The sequence below is a fragment of the Nerophis lumbriciformis genome, linkage group LG29 (genome assembly GCF_033978685.3).
Source record: "Nerophis lumbriciformis linkage group LG29, RoL_Nlum_v2.1, whole genome shotgun sequence".
NCBI lineage: Eukaryota > Metazoa > Chordata > Actinopteri > Syngnathiformes > Syngnathidae > Nerophis > Nerophis lumbriciformis.
The window spans coordinates 14,350,518-14,364,773 of NC_084576.2; the positions used below are offsets into that span (position 1 = coordinate 14,350,518).

Sequence of the window (14,256 nt, forward strand, 5' to 3'; positions counted from 1 at the left end):
GAGGTATGCTGAAGTCTTGCAAGATATGCAGATAATAGCTCGATAACAGCTGTTGACATCTGAGTTTTTAGGCATATTTTTCATTAAAATGACGGTCACCTTACAAAACTTACAACCTGAGAAGTGGGTTGAATTTTTCTCTTCCATTGTATTAAATCCAAGATTCCCTCACTCCTATTAAAGGGGAACTGCACTTTTTTTTGGAATTTTGCCTATTGTTCAGAATTATTATAAAAGACATGACGACGGATGGATTTTTTTAATGCATTCTAAATATTAAATAAACGTAAAAAAAAGTGTTGCCACTTTCCTCTTATAGCATCTGATAAAGAACCATTCAAAAAGCGCCAACAATATTCAATTTACATTTTGTGACTTGAATATTAACTAAGTATAAGTGATATTGTCATTATAAGCGCTAACGCAGACTAACTATTTATAGCGGCAACGTAATAATTTCCGTGTGTCCCTATGTTTACATCATCCAGTGGTCTGCTGTTTCCTCGCTTCGATGCTCCCTGTAAGTTTATTCTTGATCATAAATCATGCATCTCACCTGAAAAGTAGATGGCTGAGGAAATAATCTGACAAGTTGGGACACTTTGACAGCCATTTAGGACATGAAACTGACGAGAACGACACAAAAAGCGCTTGTTCCCGCCACCACCCCAGCCCGTTTCTTTGCGAGGATTATCAGACAGTCTTCATCTAAATGGGAATATATGAACATCCTAGCAGTCGGCATCCTAATGACAGAAGACTATATACAGTAAGTGATGTTGTATTATGTTTGTTGGCTTTTATAAAGTCTGCAGTGAGTAATAATCAGTGAAGAAGAAGAAAAAAAAAAGCAAGTGTTGTGATGCGTTTTTAAAAGTAATGCACGGCGTATGCTTAAAATGATCAAAATACGTAAATATTAAATGTTATTATAAATGTGCTCGTTGCTACATCACATATATACTTACATCATGTATATAATGTTGCTGTTGTATAGGGGAAGAAGACGGCACAGATAACAGGGATGTCGTTTAGCTCTATTCATTATATATAAATAAATAAATAAATGGGTTGTACTTGTATAGCGCTTTTCTACCTTCAAGGTACTCAAAGCGCTTTGACACTACTTCCACATTTACCCATTCACACACTGATGGAGGGAGCTGCCATGCAAGGCGCTAACCAGCACCCATCAGGAGCAAGGGTGAAGTGTCTTGCTCAGGACACAACGGACATAACGAGGTTGGTACTAGGTGGGGATTGAACCAGGGACCCTCGGGTCGCGCACGGCCATTCTTCCACTGCGCCACGCCGTCCCTAATATATATATATATATATTTACAAAGGTATGGAGTGTAAAACTACTCCACAGGTGTATGTGTGCGACTATGTGTGATGTGTGTGAATTAACTGTTGTGTGTTACCAGAGTGTTGAACAAGAGGCGGAAGTCCCGTAAGGTAAAGGCAGGGTCGAAGGTCCGTGAGACAGGCAGGCGTCAAAGTCCGTGTCCAGACGGGAGGTCGAGATCCAAGAGGCAGCCACGGAACCAGAGGGAATACGGGGAGACGAGACACACTGCTCGTAACGCGTGAACGGAGGAAATGCTGCTGGAACGACACGACACAGGACAACGCACTATGAACATGGAGGGGGAGAAAACTCAGAGAGAGAAAGAATCATAGAGCTTGACAGGTTTGGCTTACTGTACAGGACAGGTAGCTACGTTCTGGCACAGTATGCAGGTTTGCACTGGCTTATGAAGGCAGATCCTCTCATCAGCGACAGGTGTGTTGATTGCTGATGATGGATTGAATGCAGCTGCTTGCTGCAGCCGGAGTGACGCACGCCAGCATGCTCTAGGGGATGCGCCCAGCGCAGCGCACAGATGAATGCGCCCAGGCCGTGACATATAAAACGCTAATGAAGGTCTTTGGATGTTTTTTAGGGACTCTATAGGTAGAATTGATCGGCTTCCATAGGCTCCATTGTAAGCTGACTTTTGACCAAATATATTTAATATTTGGAATGCAAAAAAAAATCCATCCGTCATCATGTCTTTAATAATGATTGTGAACAATAGGCAAAATTCCCCTAAAAGTGCAGTTCCCCTTTATATGTTTTTTAGATATTTACTCATCTTATCCATGCAGTAACCAGGTATGAATCACATAACTCTGCTGAACCGCTTTTCCTTGATTTGCCTTTTCAAATGTGAAACAAAGGGTTCTAAAATATGTACAGACCTTCTAAATAAGGTACATTTAAAAAAAATCAAAACATTTATGGATGTGTTTTTCTCCATCGTCTCTGTTCACACACATGCATATCGCATATGTCATGTTCAAACTCATAAACTTTTTTTTTTTTTTTGCAAATAATAATTAACTTAGAATTTCATGGCTGCAACACATGCCAAAGTAGTTGGGAAAGGGCATGTTCACCACTGTGTTACATCACCTTTTCTTTTAACAACACTCAATAAACGATTGGGAACTGAGGAAACTAATTGTTGAAACTTTGAAAGTGGCATTCTTTCCCATTCTTGTTTTATGTAGAGCTTCAGTCGTTCAACAGTCCGGGGTCTCCGCTGTCGTATTTTACGCTTCATAATGCGCCACACATTTTCGATGGGAGACAGGTCTGGACTGCAGGCGGGCCAGGAAAGTACCCGCACTCTTTTTTTTACGAAACCACGCTGTTGTAACACGTGCTGAATGTGGCTTGGCATTGTCTTGCTGAAATAAGCAGGGGCGTCCATGAAAAAGACGGCGCTTAGATGGTAGCATATGTTGTTCCAAAACCTGTATGTACCTTTCAGCATTAATGGTGCCTTCACAGATGTGTAAGTCCATCACAGATGATGGCTTTTGAACTTTGCGTCGATAACAGTCTGGATGGTTCGCTTCCCCTTTGGTCCGGATGACACGACGTTGAATATTTCCAAAAACAATTTGAAATGTGGACTTGTCAGACCACAGAACACTTTTCCACTTCGCATCAGTCCATCTCAGAGGATCTCGGGCCCAGAGAAGCCGGCAGCGTTTCTGGATGTTGTTGATAATGGCTTTCGCTTTGCATAGTAGAGCTTTAACTTGCACTTACAGATGTAGCGATGAACTGTATTTAGTGACAGTGGTTTTCTGAAGTGTTCCTGAGCCCATGTGGTGATATCCTTTAGAGATTGATGTCGGTTTTTGATACAGTGCCGTCTGAGGGATCGAAGGTCACGGTCATTCAATGTTGGTTTCTGGCCATGCCGCTTACGTGGAGTGATTTCTCCAGATTCTCTGAACCTTTTGATGATATTATGGACCGTAGATGTTGAAATCCCTAAATGTCTTGCAATTGCACTTTGAGAAACGTTGTTCTTAAACTGTTTGACTATTTGCTCACGCAGTTGTGGACAAAGGGGTGTACCTTGCCCCATCCTTTCTTGTGAAAGACTGAGCATTTTTTGGGAAGCTGTTTTTATACCCAATCATGGCACCCACCTGTGGGATGTTCCAAATAAGTGTTTGATGAGCATTCCTCAAGTTTATCAGTATTTATTGCCACCTTTCCCAACTTCTTTGTCACGTGTTTATCAATTTGAACATCAAATATGTTGTCTTTGTAGCATATTCAACTGAATATGGGTTGAAAATGATTTGCAAATCATTGTATTCCGTTTATATTTACATCTAACACAATTTCCCAACTCATATGGAAACGGGGTTTGTAGTACATCACTGATATATGTAGTACATCTGCTACCTACTGGGTATTTAATGTGCATAAATGACTGTCTAGAAATACATACTTTTTCCCAGTGTTTTGACAACATGAAGCTGATGTTAAAGCTGTTTAATAAATATTTATAGTGCATATATATATATATTCCCTTTCTTCTGATTCTCTTTGTTCATGCGAAATGAAATATAATTAATAGAGTAAAACATTAATGATGTTTGATTTTCATTAATCAAAACTAGTCCGCAGCAACCCCCAAATAATCTAGTTTAAAAATATAATCGTTTGACAGCACTAAATGTGAGGACATTTCTGTATTTACTCGGTATCGCATCGATACAAAAGTTGTCAGTATCGCCCACCCCTATCATAGTGATGTGCGATACCACTGATTTTCTTTCTGATCCAACCGATACCCAGTACAATTCTGGTTGGTATCGGCGATACCGATCCAATACTTTCTGCAACTACACCTAATGTGTCTGCTAAAATTTTAAAAGTTGTGTATTTCAAATAATAACGTATCGCATAGCATAAAGAATACAATACAGAGTTATTTATTAATTCTAAACTCTAAATTATATAGAGGTATACGTGAACAACAATATAGCCACAACAGAAAAAGCAGGACATACTCATACAAAGTACACAAAAATTGTGTTTTAAACCATAAACAAAGGGAAGAAGTAAAATAATTAAAAGCAATAAAAAATGTAAGAAAATAAGAGCAAAAATTCGGAATGTAATGACAAAAAGATTACATTTTTAAACGAGTAATTAATAATGACAAAAATAGTAACCTGTAACACAAAGGGTTGTCTTTAAATATATATAATATATATTTATAGCATTTAAAAAAAAAAAAATTGTATTAAAAAATGTAGACTTTTTAATATGCGGCGATTGGTGCAAAAAGTTGAGACACCCCTTATCTAAAATACTAAAAGCTCTCAGAATAAAAAAATATATATAAATAAAGTTTAGTTAGTTAGTTAATTAAAAAATAAAATAATACTAAAACTCTAATAAACTATATTATTTTTATTTTATTCTTAAAGGAGAAATATATTTTTTAAATAGACATTTAGCCGCCTCTTCCACTAAATAAATATAATATAAAACTGCAAAACGTCATACAGCTTTTACATTTTTAAAAGTTTTCACCTTTTTACATTTTTACACCAATCTGTCCATGAGAAACGAAACTCTTTCAGTTCGTTTTACTTGCCCTCCTTGCGCACCAGGACTCAGCCTGTGCGCATTTATGTCCTCACAGACAGTCGGAAATTATAAAACTCTTTTTAAAAGTGCTAACTTTTCTCACACCGGGGTTAAAAAACAAACAAACTGAGTCAGCCAGAGCAAGGAGGCAGTAGAGCCGCGGGGTTCAGACGGTCTCTAGTCACTTGACGGCGACTTTTAATTGGCGGCAGCGGTAATAATGGCCGCCATGCCTTCACGTACTCTCGACGACACGTTCTTGTGGGGCTTAAAATCTAACAGTTAGGGGACGTTTGTATGTGAAACCGAGTGGAAGTGTCAAATAACTATACCTGGGCTGAGGGGGAGTGGACTGAGTGTCGTCACCAGCAGGTTACAGTCCTCTTCTGGACTCGAACCTGATCCACATTTTGGTGCCACGGCGAGGTCCAAATGTCCTCCTGAGACCTGCAGTGACATGCTCGGACTCTGACATGAGTTTCATGTGGACAGTGAGGAGGATTGTTGTCATGTTGTTGTCTCTCTCCCACCTTCTTCTTCTTCTGGAAGGTAAGTGAAACCCCCTCTAATCCCACATATTTATGTCACAAACTAAGAACATTAATATGCTACCAATACTAGCATTACAGCTGGAGTGATTGTGTTTCCTTGGAATTACTGTTTTTATTTATTTATTATTAATCAATCTGGTGTGTACAGGAGCCCAGAATCGACCTTCAGGTTCAGAAGCAAGAATACAAAGGTATGATCATTTTGAAAATACAATTATACACTTTTCAAACACAATCCAGTGAGTTCCTTCAGTGTATGATTTGGTCATTGAAATTTCATTTCATGAGTGGCAATTGCAAAAAACAACAACACACAATTGAATTTCATTTTGGGAATACAAAATATAAAATTGAATAAACAAAGCAATAACTAGACTAATTGGTCCGTGTAGGTACGTGTACATTTCGATCATTCTATTTCGAATTCGTAAATGCAAATCAAAAAACACATTTCGGACTATTTTTTCTACTTTCATTTTTGAAACAAAATTTGGACATCTACTGTATTTAATGACACGTTTTTAAAACGACAATAGGACTCCTGCTGAACAAAGGTGTTACCGTTATGCTAAAAACATGCTAAACGTGAAGGAAAAGCTAAAATACTGCTTCCGGTTTAAATTGTGTATTTTTAACACAGATGAACACGCATTTTGGATGAAATTTTTTTAAAATTTTTGTGTTTATCTTGAAACATTTAAATCCATCAAAGGAAAACAGCACAAAATCTAACTTGAACGTAAGGTACACGGACCTGTGTACCTTCCGTTCATTCTATTTCCAATTCTGAAACGCAAATCAAAAAACTAAGTTAGGGCCGTTTTTCGATTTATACTATATACGGCAGATTTTAAAACAAACAAAAAAGGGTTGATTTTCATTAAATTATTGCCATAAAATTAGATTTTGTGCTGTTTTCCTTTTATGAATTTTTATTTTTCCAGATAAACACAAAAATCCAATTCATGTTTATCCAAAATGCAAAAATGCGTGTTTATCTGTGTGATGACAAATTGAACCGGAAACAGTATTTTAGCTTAGTTTAGCATGTTTTTAGCATACCGCTAACACCTTTGTTCAGCAGGAGTCCTATTGTCGTTTTAAAAAAGTGTCATTAAATAGTTGTCCAACTTTTGTTTCAGAAATAAAAATAGAAAAAATGGCACAAAATTATTTTTTTGTTATTTGCTTTTGAGAATTCGAAATCGGACCCGTGTACCTTCCGTTCATTCTATTTCTAAAGTTGGACAACTATTTAATGACACTTTTTTAAAACGACAATAGGACTCCTGCTGAACAAAGGTGTTAGCGTTATGCTAAAAACATGCTAAACACGAAGGAAAAGCTAAAATACTGCTTCCGGTTTAAATTGTGGATTTTTCACACAGATACATGCATTTTTGCATTTTGGATGAACATTTTTTTCGATTTTTGTGTTTATCTGGAAACATTTCAAACCATCAAAGGAAAACAGCACCAAATCTAACTTGAACGGAAGGTACACAGACCTGTGTACCTTTTGTTCATTCTATTTCCAATTCTGAAACGCAAATCAAAAAACAAAGTTAGGGCCGTTTTTCGATTTGTACTATATATGGCAGATTTTAAAACAAACAAAAAAAGGGTTGATTTTCATTACATTCTTGCCATAAAATTAGATTTTTGTGTTTATCTGGAAACATTTCAAACCATCAAAGGAAAACAGCACAAAATCTAACTTGAACGTAAGGTACACGGACCTGTGTACCTTCCGTTGATTCTATTTCCAATTCTGAAACGCAAATCAAAGAACAAAGTGCATCTGCCTCACAATACGAAGGTCCTGAGTAGTCATGGGTTCAATCCCGGGCTCGGGATCTTTCTGTGTGGGGTTTGCATGTTCTCCCCGTGACTGCGTGGGTTCCCTCCGGGTACTCCGGCTTCCTCCCACTTCCAAAGACATGCACCTGGGGATAAGTTGATTGGCAACACTAAATTGGCCCTAGTGTGTGGATGTGAGTGTGAATGTTGTCTGTCTATCTGTGTTGGCCCTGCGATGAGGTGGCGACTTGTCCAGGGTGTACCCCGCCTTCCACCCGATTGTAGCTGAGATAGGCTCCAGCGCCCCCCGCGACCCCAAAGGGAATACGCGGTAGAAAATGGATGGATGGAAGGGCCGTTTTTCGATTTATACTATATATGGCAGATTTTAAAACAAACAAAGAAGGGTTGATTTTCATTAAATTCTTGCCATAAAATTAGATTTTGTGCTGTTTTCCCTTTATGGATTTTTATTTTTCCAGATAAACACAAAAATCTAATTCATGTTTATCCAAAATGCAAAAATGCGTGTTTATCTGTGTGATGACAAATTGAACCGGAAACAGTATTTTAGCTTTTCCTTCGCGTTTAGCATGTTTTTAGCATACCGCTAACACCTTTGTTCAGCAGGAGTCCTATTGTCGTTTTAAAAAAGTGTCATTAAATAGTTGTCCAACTTTTGTTACAGAAATAAAAATAGAAAAAATGGCACAAAATTATTTTTTTGTTATTTGCTTTTGAGAATTCGAAATCGGACCCGTGTACCTTCCGTTCATTCTATTTCTAAAGTTGGACAACTATTTAATGACACTTTTTTAAAACGACAATAGGACTCCTGCTGAACAAAGGTGATAGCGTTATGCTAAAAACATGCTAAACACGAAGGAAAAGCTAAAATACTGCTTCCGGTTTAAATTGTGGATTTTTCACACAGATATACATGCATTTTTGCATTTTGGATGAACATTTTTTTCGATTTTTGTGTTTATCTGAAACATTTCAAACCATCAAAGGAAAACAGCACCAAATCTAACTTGAACGGAAGGTACACAGACCTGTGTACCTTTTGTTCATTCTATTTCCAATTCTGAAACGCAAATCAAAAAACAAAGTTAGGGCCGTTTTTCGATTTGTACTATATATGGCAGATTTTAAAACAAACAAAAAAAGGGTTGATTTTCATTACATTCTTGCCATAAAATTAGATTTTGTGCTGTTTTCCTTTTATGAATTTTTATTTTTCCAGATAAACACAAAAATCCAATTCATGTTTATCCAAAATGCAAAAATGCGTGTTTATCTGTGTGATGACAAATTGAACCGGAAACAGTATTTTAGCTTTTCCTTCGCGTTTAGCATGTTTTTAGCATACCGCTAACACCTTTGTTCAGCAGGAGTCCTATTGTCGTTTTAAAAAAGTGTCATTAAATAGTTGTCCAACTTTTGTTTCAGAAATAAAAATAGAAAAAATGGCACAAAATTATTTTTTTGTTATTTGCTTTTGAGAATTCGAAATCGGACCCGTGTACCTTCCGTTCATTCTATTTCTAAAGTTGGACAACTATTTAATGACACTTTTTTAAAACGACAATAGGACTCCTGCTGAACAAAGGTGTTAGCGTTATGCTAAAAACATGCTAAACACGAAGGAAAAGCTAAAATACTGCTTCCGGTTTAAATTGTGGATTTTTCACACAGATATACATGCATTTTTGCATTTTGGATGAACATTTTTTTCGATTTTTGTGTTTATCTGAAACATTTCAAACCATCAAAGGAAAACAGCACCAAATCTAACTTGAACGGAAGGTACACAGACCTGTGTACCTTTTGTTCATTCTATTTCCAATTCTGAAACGCAAATCAAAAAACAAAGTTAGGGCCGTTTTTCGATTTGTACTATATATGGCAGATTTTAAAACAAACAAAAAAAGGGTTGATTTTCATTACATTCTTGCCATAAAATTAGATTTTTGTGTTTATCTGGAAACATTTCAAACCATCAAAGGAAAACAGCACAAAATCTAACTTGAACGTAAGGTACACGGACCTGTGTACCTTCCGTTGATTCTATTTCCAATTCTGAAACGCAAATCAAAAAACAAAGTGCATCTGCCTCACAATACGAAGGTCCTGAGTAGTCATGGGTTCAATCCCGGGCTCGGGATCTTTCTGTGTGGGGTTTGCATGTTCTCCCCGTGACTGCGTGGGTTCCCTCCGGGTACTCCGGCTTCCTCCCACTTCCAAAGACATGCACCTGGGGATAAGTTGATTGGCAACACTAAATTGGCCCTAGTGTGTGGATGTGAGTGTGAATGTTGTCTGTCTATCTGTGTTGGCCCTGCGATGAGGTGGCGACTTGTCCAGGGTGTACCCCGCCTTCCGCCCGATTGTAGCTGAGATAGGCTCCAGCGCCCCCCGCGACCCCAAAGGGAATAAGCGGTAGAAAATGGATGGATGGAAGGGCCGTTTTTCGATTTATACTATATATGGCAGATTTTAAAACAAACAAAGAAGGGTTGATTTTCATTAAATTCTTGCCATAAAATTAGATTTTGTGCTGTTTTCCCTTTATGGATTTTTATTTTTCCAGATAAACACAAAAATCTAATTCATGTTTATCCAAAATGCAAAAATGCGTGTTTATCTGTGTGATGACAAATTGAACCGGAAACAGTATTTTAGCTTTTCCTTCGCGTTTAGCATGTTTTTAGCATACCGCTAACACCTTTGTTCAGCAGGAGTCCTATTGTCGTTTTAAAAAAGTGTCATTAAATAGTTGTCCAACTTTTGTTTCAGAAATAAAAATAGAAAAAATGGCACAAAATTATTTTTTTGTTATTTGCTTTTGAGAATTCGAAATCGGACCGGTGTACCTTCCGTTCATTCTATTTCTAAAGTTGGACAACTATTTAATGACACTTTTTTAAAACGACAATAGGACTCCTGCTGAACAAAGGTGTTAGCGTTCTGCTAAAAACATGCTAAACACGAAGGAAAAGCTAAAATACTGCTTCCGGTTTAAATTGTGGATTTTTCACACAGATATACATGCATTTTTGCATTTTGGATGAACATTTTTTTCGATTTTTGTGTTTATCTGGAAACATTTCAAACCATCAAAGGAAAACAGCACCAAATCTAACTTGAACGGAAGGTACACAGAAATGTGTACCTTTTGTTCATTCTATTTCCAATTCTGAAACGCAAATCAAAAAACAAAGTTAGGGCCGTTTTTCGATTTGTACTATATATGGCAGATTTTAAAACAAACAAAAAAAGGGTTGATTTTCATTACATTCTTGCCATAAAATTAGATTTTTGTGTTTATCTGGAAACATTTCAAACCATCAAAGGAAAACAGCACAAAATCTAACTTGAACGTAAGGTACACGGACCTGTGTACCTTCCGTTGATTCTATTTCCAATTCTGAAACGCAAATCAAAAAACAAAGTTAGGGCCGTTTTTCGATTTATACTATATATGGCAGATTTTAAAACAAACAAAGAAGGGTTGATTTTCATTAAATTCTTGCCATAAAATTAGATTTTGTGCTGTTTTCCCTTTATGGATTTTTATTTTTCCAGATAAACACAAAAATCTAATTCATGTTTATCCAAAATGCAAAAATGCGTGTTTATCTGTGTGATGACAAATTGAACCGGAAACAGTATTTTAGCTTTTCCTTCGCGTTTAGCATGTTTTTAGCATACCGCTAACACCTTTGTTCAGCAGGAGTCCTATTGTCGTTTTAAAAAAGTGTCATTAAATAGTTGTCCAACTTTTGTTTCAGAAATAAAAATAGAAAAAATGGCACAAAATTATTTTTTTGTTATTTGCTTTTGAGAATTCGAAATCGGACCCGTGTACCTTCCGTTCATTCTATTTCTAAAGTTGGACAACTATTTAATGACACTTTTTTAAAACGACAATAGGACTCCTGCTGAACAAAGGTGTTAGCGTTCTGCTAAAAACATGCTAAACACGAAGGAAAAGCTAAAATACTGCTTCCGGTTTAAATTGTGGATTTTTCACACAGATATACATGCATTTTTGCATTTTGGATGAACATTTTTTTTGATTTTTGTGTTTATCTGGAAACATTTCAAACCATCAAAGGAAAACAGCACCAAATCTAACTTGAACGGAAGGTACACAGACCTGTGTACCTTTTGTTCATTCTATTTCCAATTCTGAAACGCAAATCAAAAAACAAAGTTAGGGCCGTTTTTCGATTTGTACTATATATGGCAGATTTTAAAACAAACAAAAAAAGGGTTGATTTTCATTAAATTCTTGCCATAAAATTAGATTTTGTGCTGTTTTCCTTTTATAGATTTTTATTTTTCCAGATAAACACAAAAATCCAATTCATGTTTATCCAAAATGCAAAAATGCATGTTTATCTGTGTGATGACAAATTGAACCGGAAGCAGTATTTTAGCTTTTCCCTTCGCATTTGGCATGTTTTTAGCATAACGCTAACACCTTTGTTCAGCAGGAGTCCTATTGTCGTTTTAAAAAGGTGTCATTAAATAGTTGTCCAACTTTTGTTTCAGAAATAAAAATAGAAAAAATGGCACAAAATTTGTTTTTGTTATTTGCATTTGAGAATTCGAAATCGGACCCGTGTACCTTCCGTTCATTCTATTTCTAAAGTTGGACAGCTATTTAATGCCATTTTTTTAAAACGACAATAGGACTCCTGCTGAACAAAGGTGTTACGGTTATGCTAAAAACATGCTAAACACGAAGGAAAAGCTAAAATACTGCTTCCGGTTTAAATTGTGGATTTTTCACACAGATGAACACGCATTTTTGCATTTTGGATGAATTTTTTTTTTGATTTTTGTGTTTATCTGGAAACAATTCAAACCATCAAAGGAAAACAGCACAAAATCTAACTTGAACGTAAGGTACACGGTCCTGTGTACCTTCCGTTGATTCTATTTCCAATTCTGAAACGCAAATAAAAAAACAAAGTTAGGGCCGTTTTTCGATTTATACTATATATGGCAGATTTTAAAACAAACAAAGAAGGGTTGATTTTCATTAAATTCTTGCCATAAAATTAGATTTTGTGCTGTTTTCCCTTTATGGATTTTTATTTTTCCAGATAAACACAAAAATCTAATTCATGTTCATCCAAAATGCAAAAATGCGTGTTTATCTGTGTGATGACAAATTGAACCGGAAACAGTATTTTAGCTTTTCCTTCGTGTTTAGCATGTTCTTAGCATACCGCTAACACCTTTGTTCAGCAGGAGTCCTATTGTCGTTTTAAAAAAGTGTCATTAAATAGTTGTCCAACTTTTGTTTCAGAAAAGAAAAAATGGCACAAAATTAGTTTTTTGATTTGCATTTGAGAATTAGAAACCGAATGAATGGGAGGTACACTGATCCGTGTACCTTCCGTTTATTCTATTTCTAAAGTTGGACAACTATTTAATGACACTTTTTACACGACAATAGGACTGCTGAACAAAGGTGTTACCGTTATGCTAAAAACATGCTAAACGCGTAGAAAAAAAGCTAAAAATACGGCTTCCGGTTCAACTTGTCATCACACAGATAAACACGCATTTTTACATTTTGGATGAACATATATTGGATTTTTGTGTTTATCTGGAAAAATAAAAATCCATATAAGGAAAACTTTTTAAGGTCAAGGCAAGTGTTGCCTTAAAGGAGGGCTCAGAAGAACTCGGCTGTCCTCATTGTCGGTTAACCTTTGATACACGCTTCCAAAATGGCTGCGCTCATGTTGTTTATACCGATTAACGTTGATTATGCGATGTCTTAAATAGTTGAAAATGTCAGAAAAAAATTAACGTCGGGGTGTATTTATCATTTTATTCGACGAAACAATTACATTACAATTGTCCATTATAGAGATGTCACAGAATGAACATTTCTTATCACGGTTATCATTATTATCGCTGTAATTTTAAATGGGCTCAAAATTTTCAAAAACTACTTATATTGAAATCCTTGAACCAGATTTTATTTTTTTTAAACACAAAAACATTCAAAATGTAAATATGTACCTCAAGTAGAAAGTTGAATGTGCATATGAAAGCAACGCAAGCATTATAAACAAAGTAATGTGGCACAAACAAAATAATACTATAAATAAATAAAAACAAATGTGAAAAATTCGCAAGATGGCACTGTTTTGGCATAAGACGGAACTGCACTTTTTGTCCATATAGATACAAATAGTGCTCTTATATGAGGTCAAGTTTTACACATAGGACTGGACGGTTATGGGCAAAATAATAATGAAGATAATTTTTATCAATATTGAAATAACGATTATTAATCATGATTATTCATTATGTTTGGTAAAACAGTGTCAGGGTGTGAACGTGACGCCATCATGTAATTTGTAATATCTAATAAAAATGCTCTAGATTCTAGATCTATACATTCAAAGACAAATATTTGTTTTTTTCTGTTCATTAATTGTATCAGCGTGTCAGATTTTTAATTACATGATGCCTTTATCTTTATTTTTATATTTTCATACAGAGAGGTATTTTTTAAAGTATGTACATTTACATGTACTAATGTGTGTACATGGCAGCATGGTAGAAGAGGGGTTAGTGCATGTGCCTCACAATACGAAGGTCCTGAGTAGTCCTGGGTTCAATCCCGGGCTCGGGATCTTTCTGTGTGGAGTTTGCATGTTCTCCCCGTGACTGCGTGGGTTCCCTCCGGGTACTCCGGCTTCCTCCCACCTCCAAAGACATGCACCTGGGGATAGGTTGATTGGCATCACTAAAAATTGGCCCTAGTGTGTGAATGTGAGTGTGAATGTTGTCTGTCTATCTGTGTTGGCCCTGTGGTGAGGTGGCGACTTGTCCAGGGTGTTCCCCGCCTTCCGCCCGAATGCAGCTGAGATAGGCTCCAGCACCCCCCGCAAACCCCAAAAGGGACAAGCGGTAGTAAAT

General features: G+C 36.4%; 1 protein-coding gene across 1 annotated transcript in view; it reads left to right on the top strand.

The window, feature by feature from the left end:
- Positions 1-5,108: 5,108 nt before the first annotated feature.
- Positions 5,109-14,256, top strand: part of otogl (otogelin-like) — an 84,023-nt gene continuing 74,875 nt past the window's right edge. The window contains exons 1-2 of the mRNA XM_061925020.2: positions 5,109-5,500; positions 5,651-5,693. Coding sequence (XP_061781004.2) covers positions 5,425-5,500; positions 5,651-5,693 — 119 coding nt within the window. The 5' untranslated portion in view covers positions 5,109-5,424. The remainder of the gene's footprint in view (positions 5,501-5,650; positions 5,694-14,256) is intronic.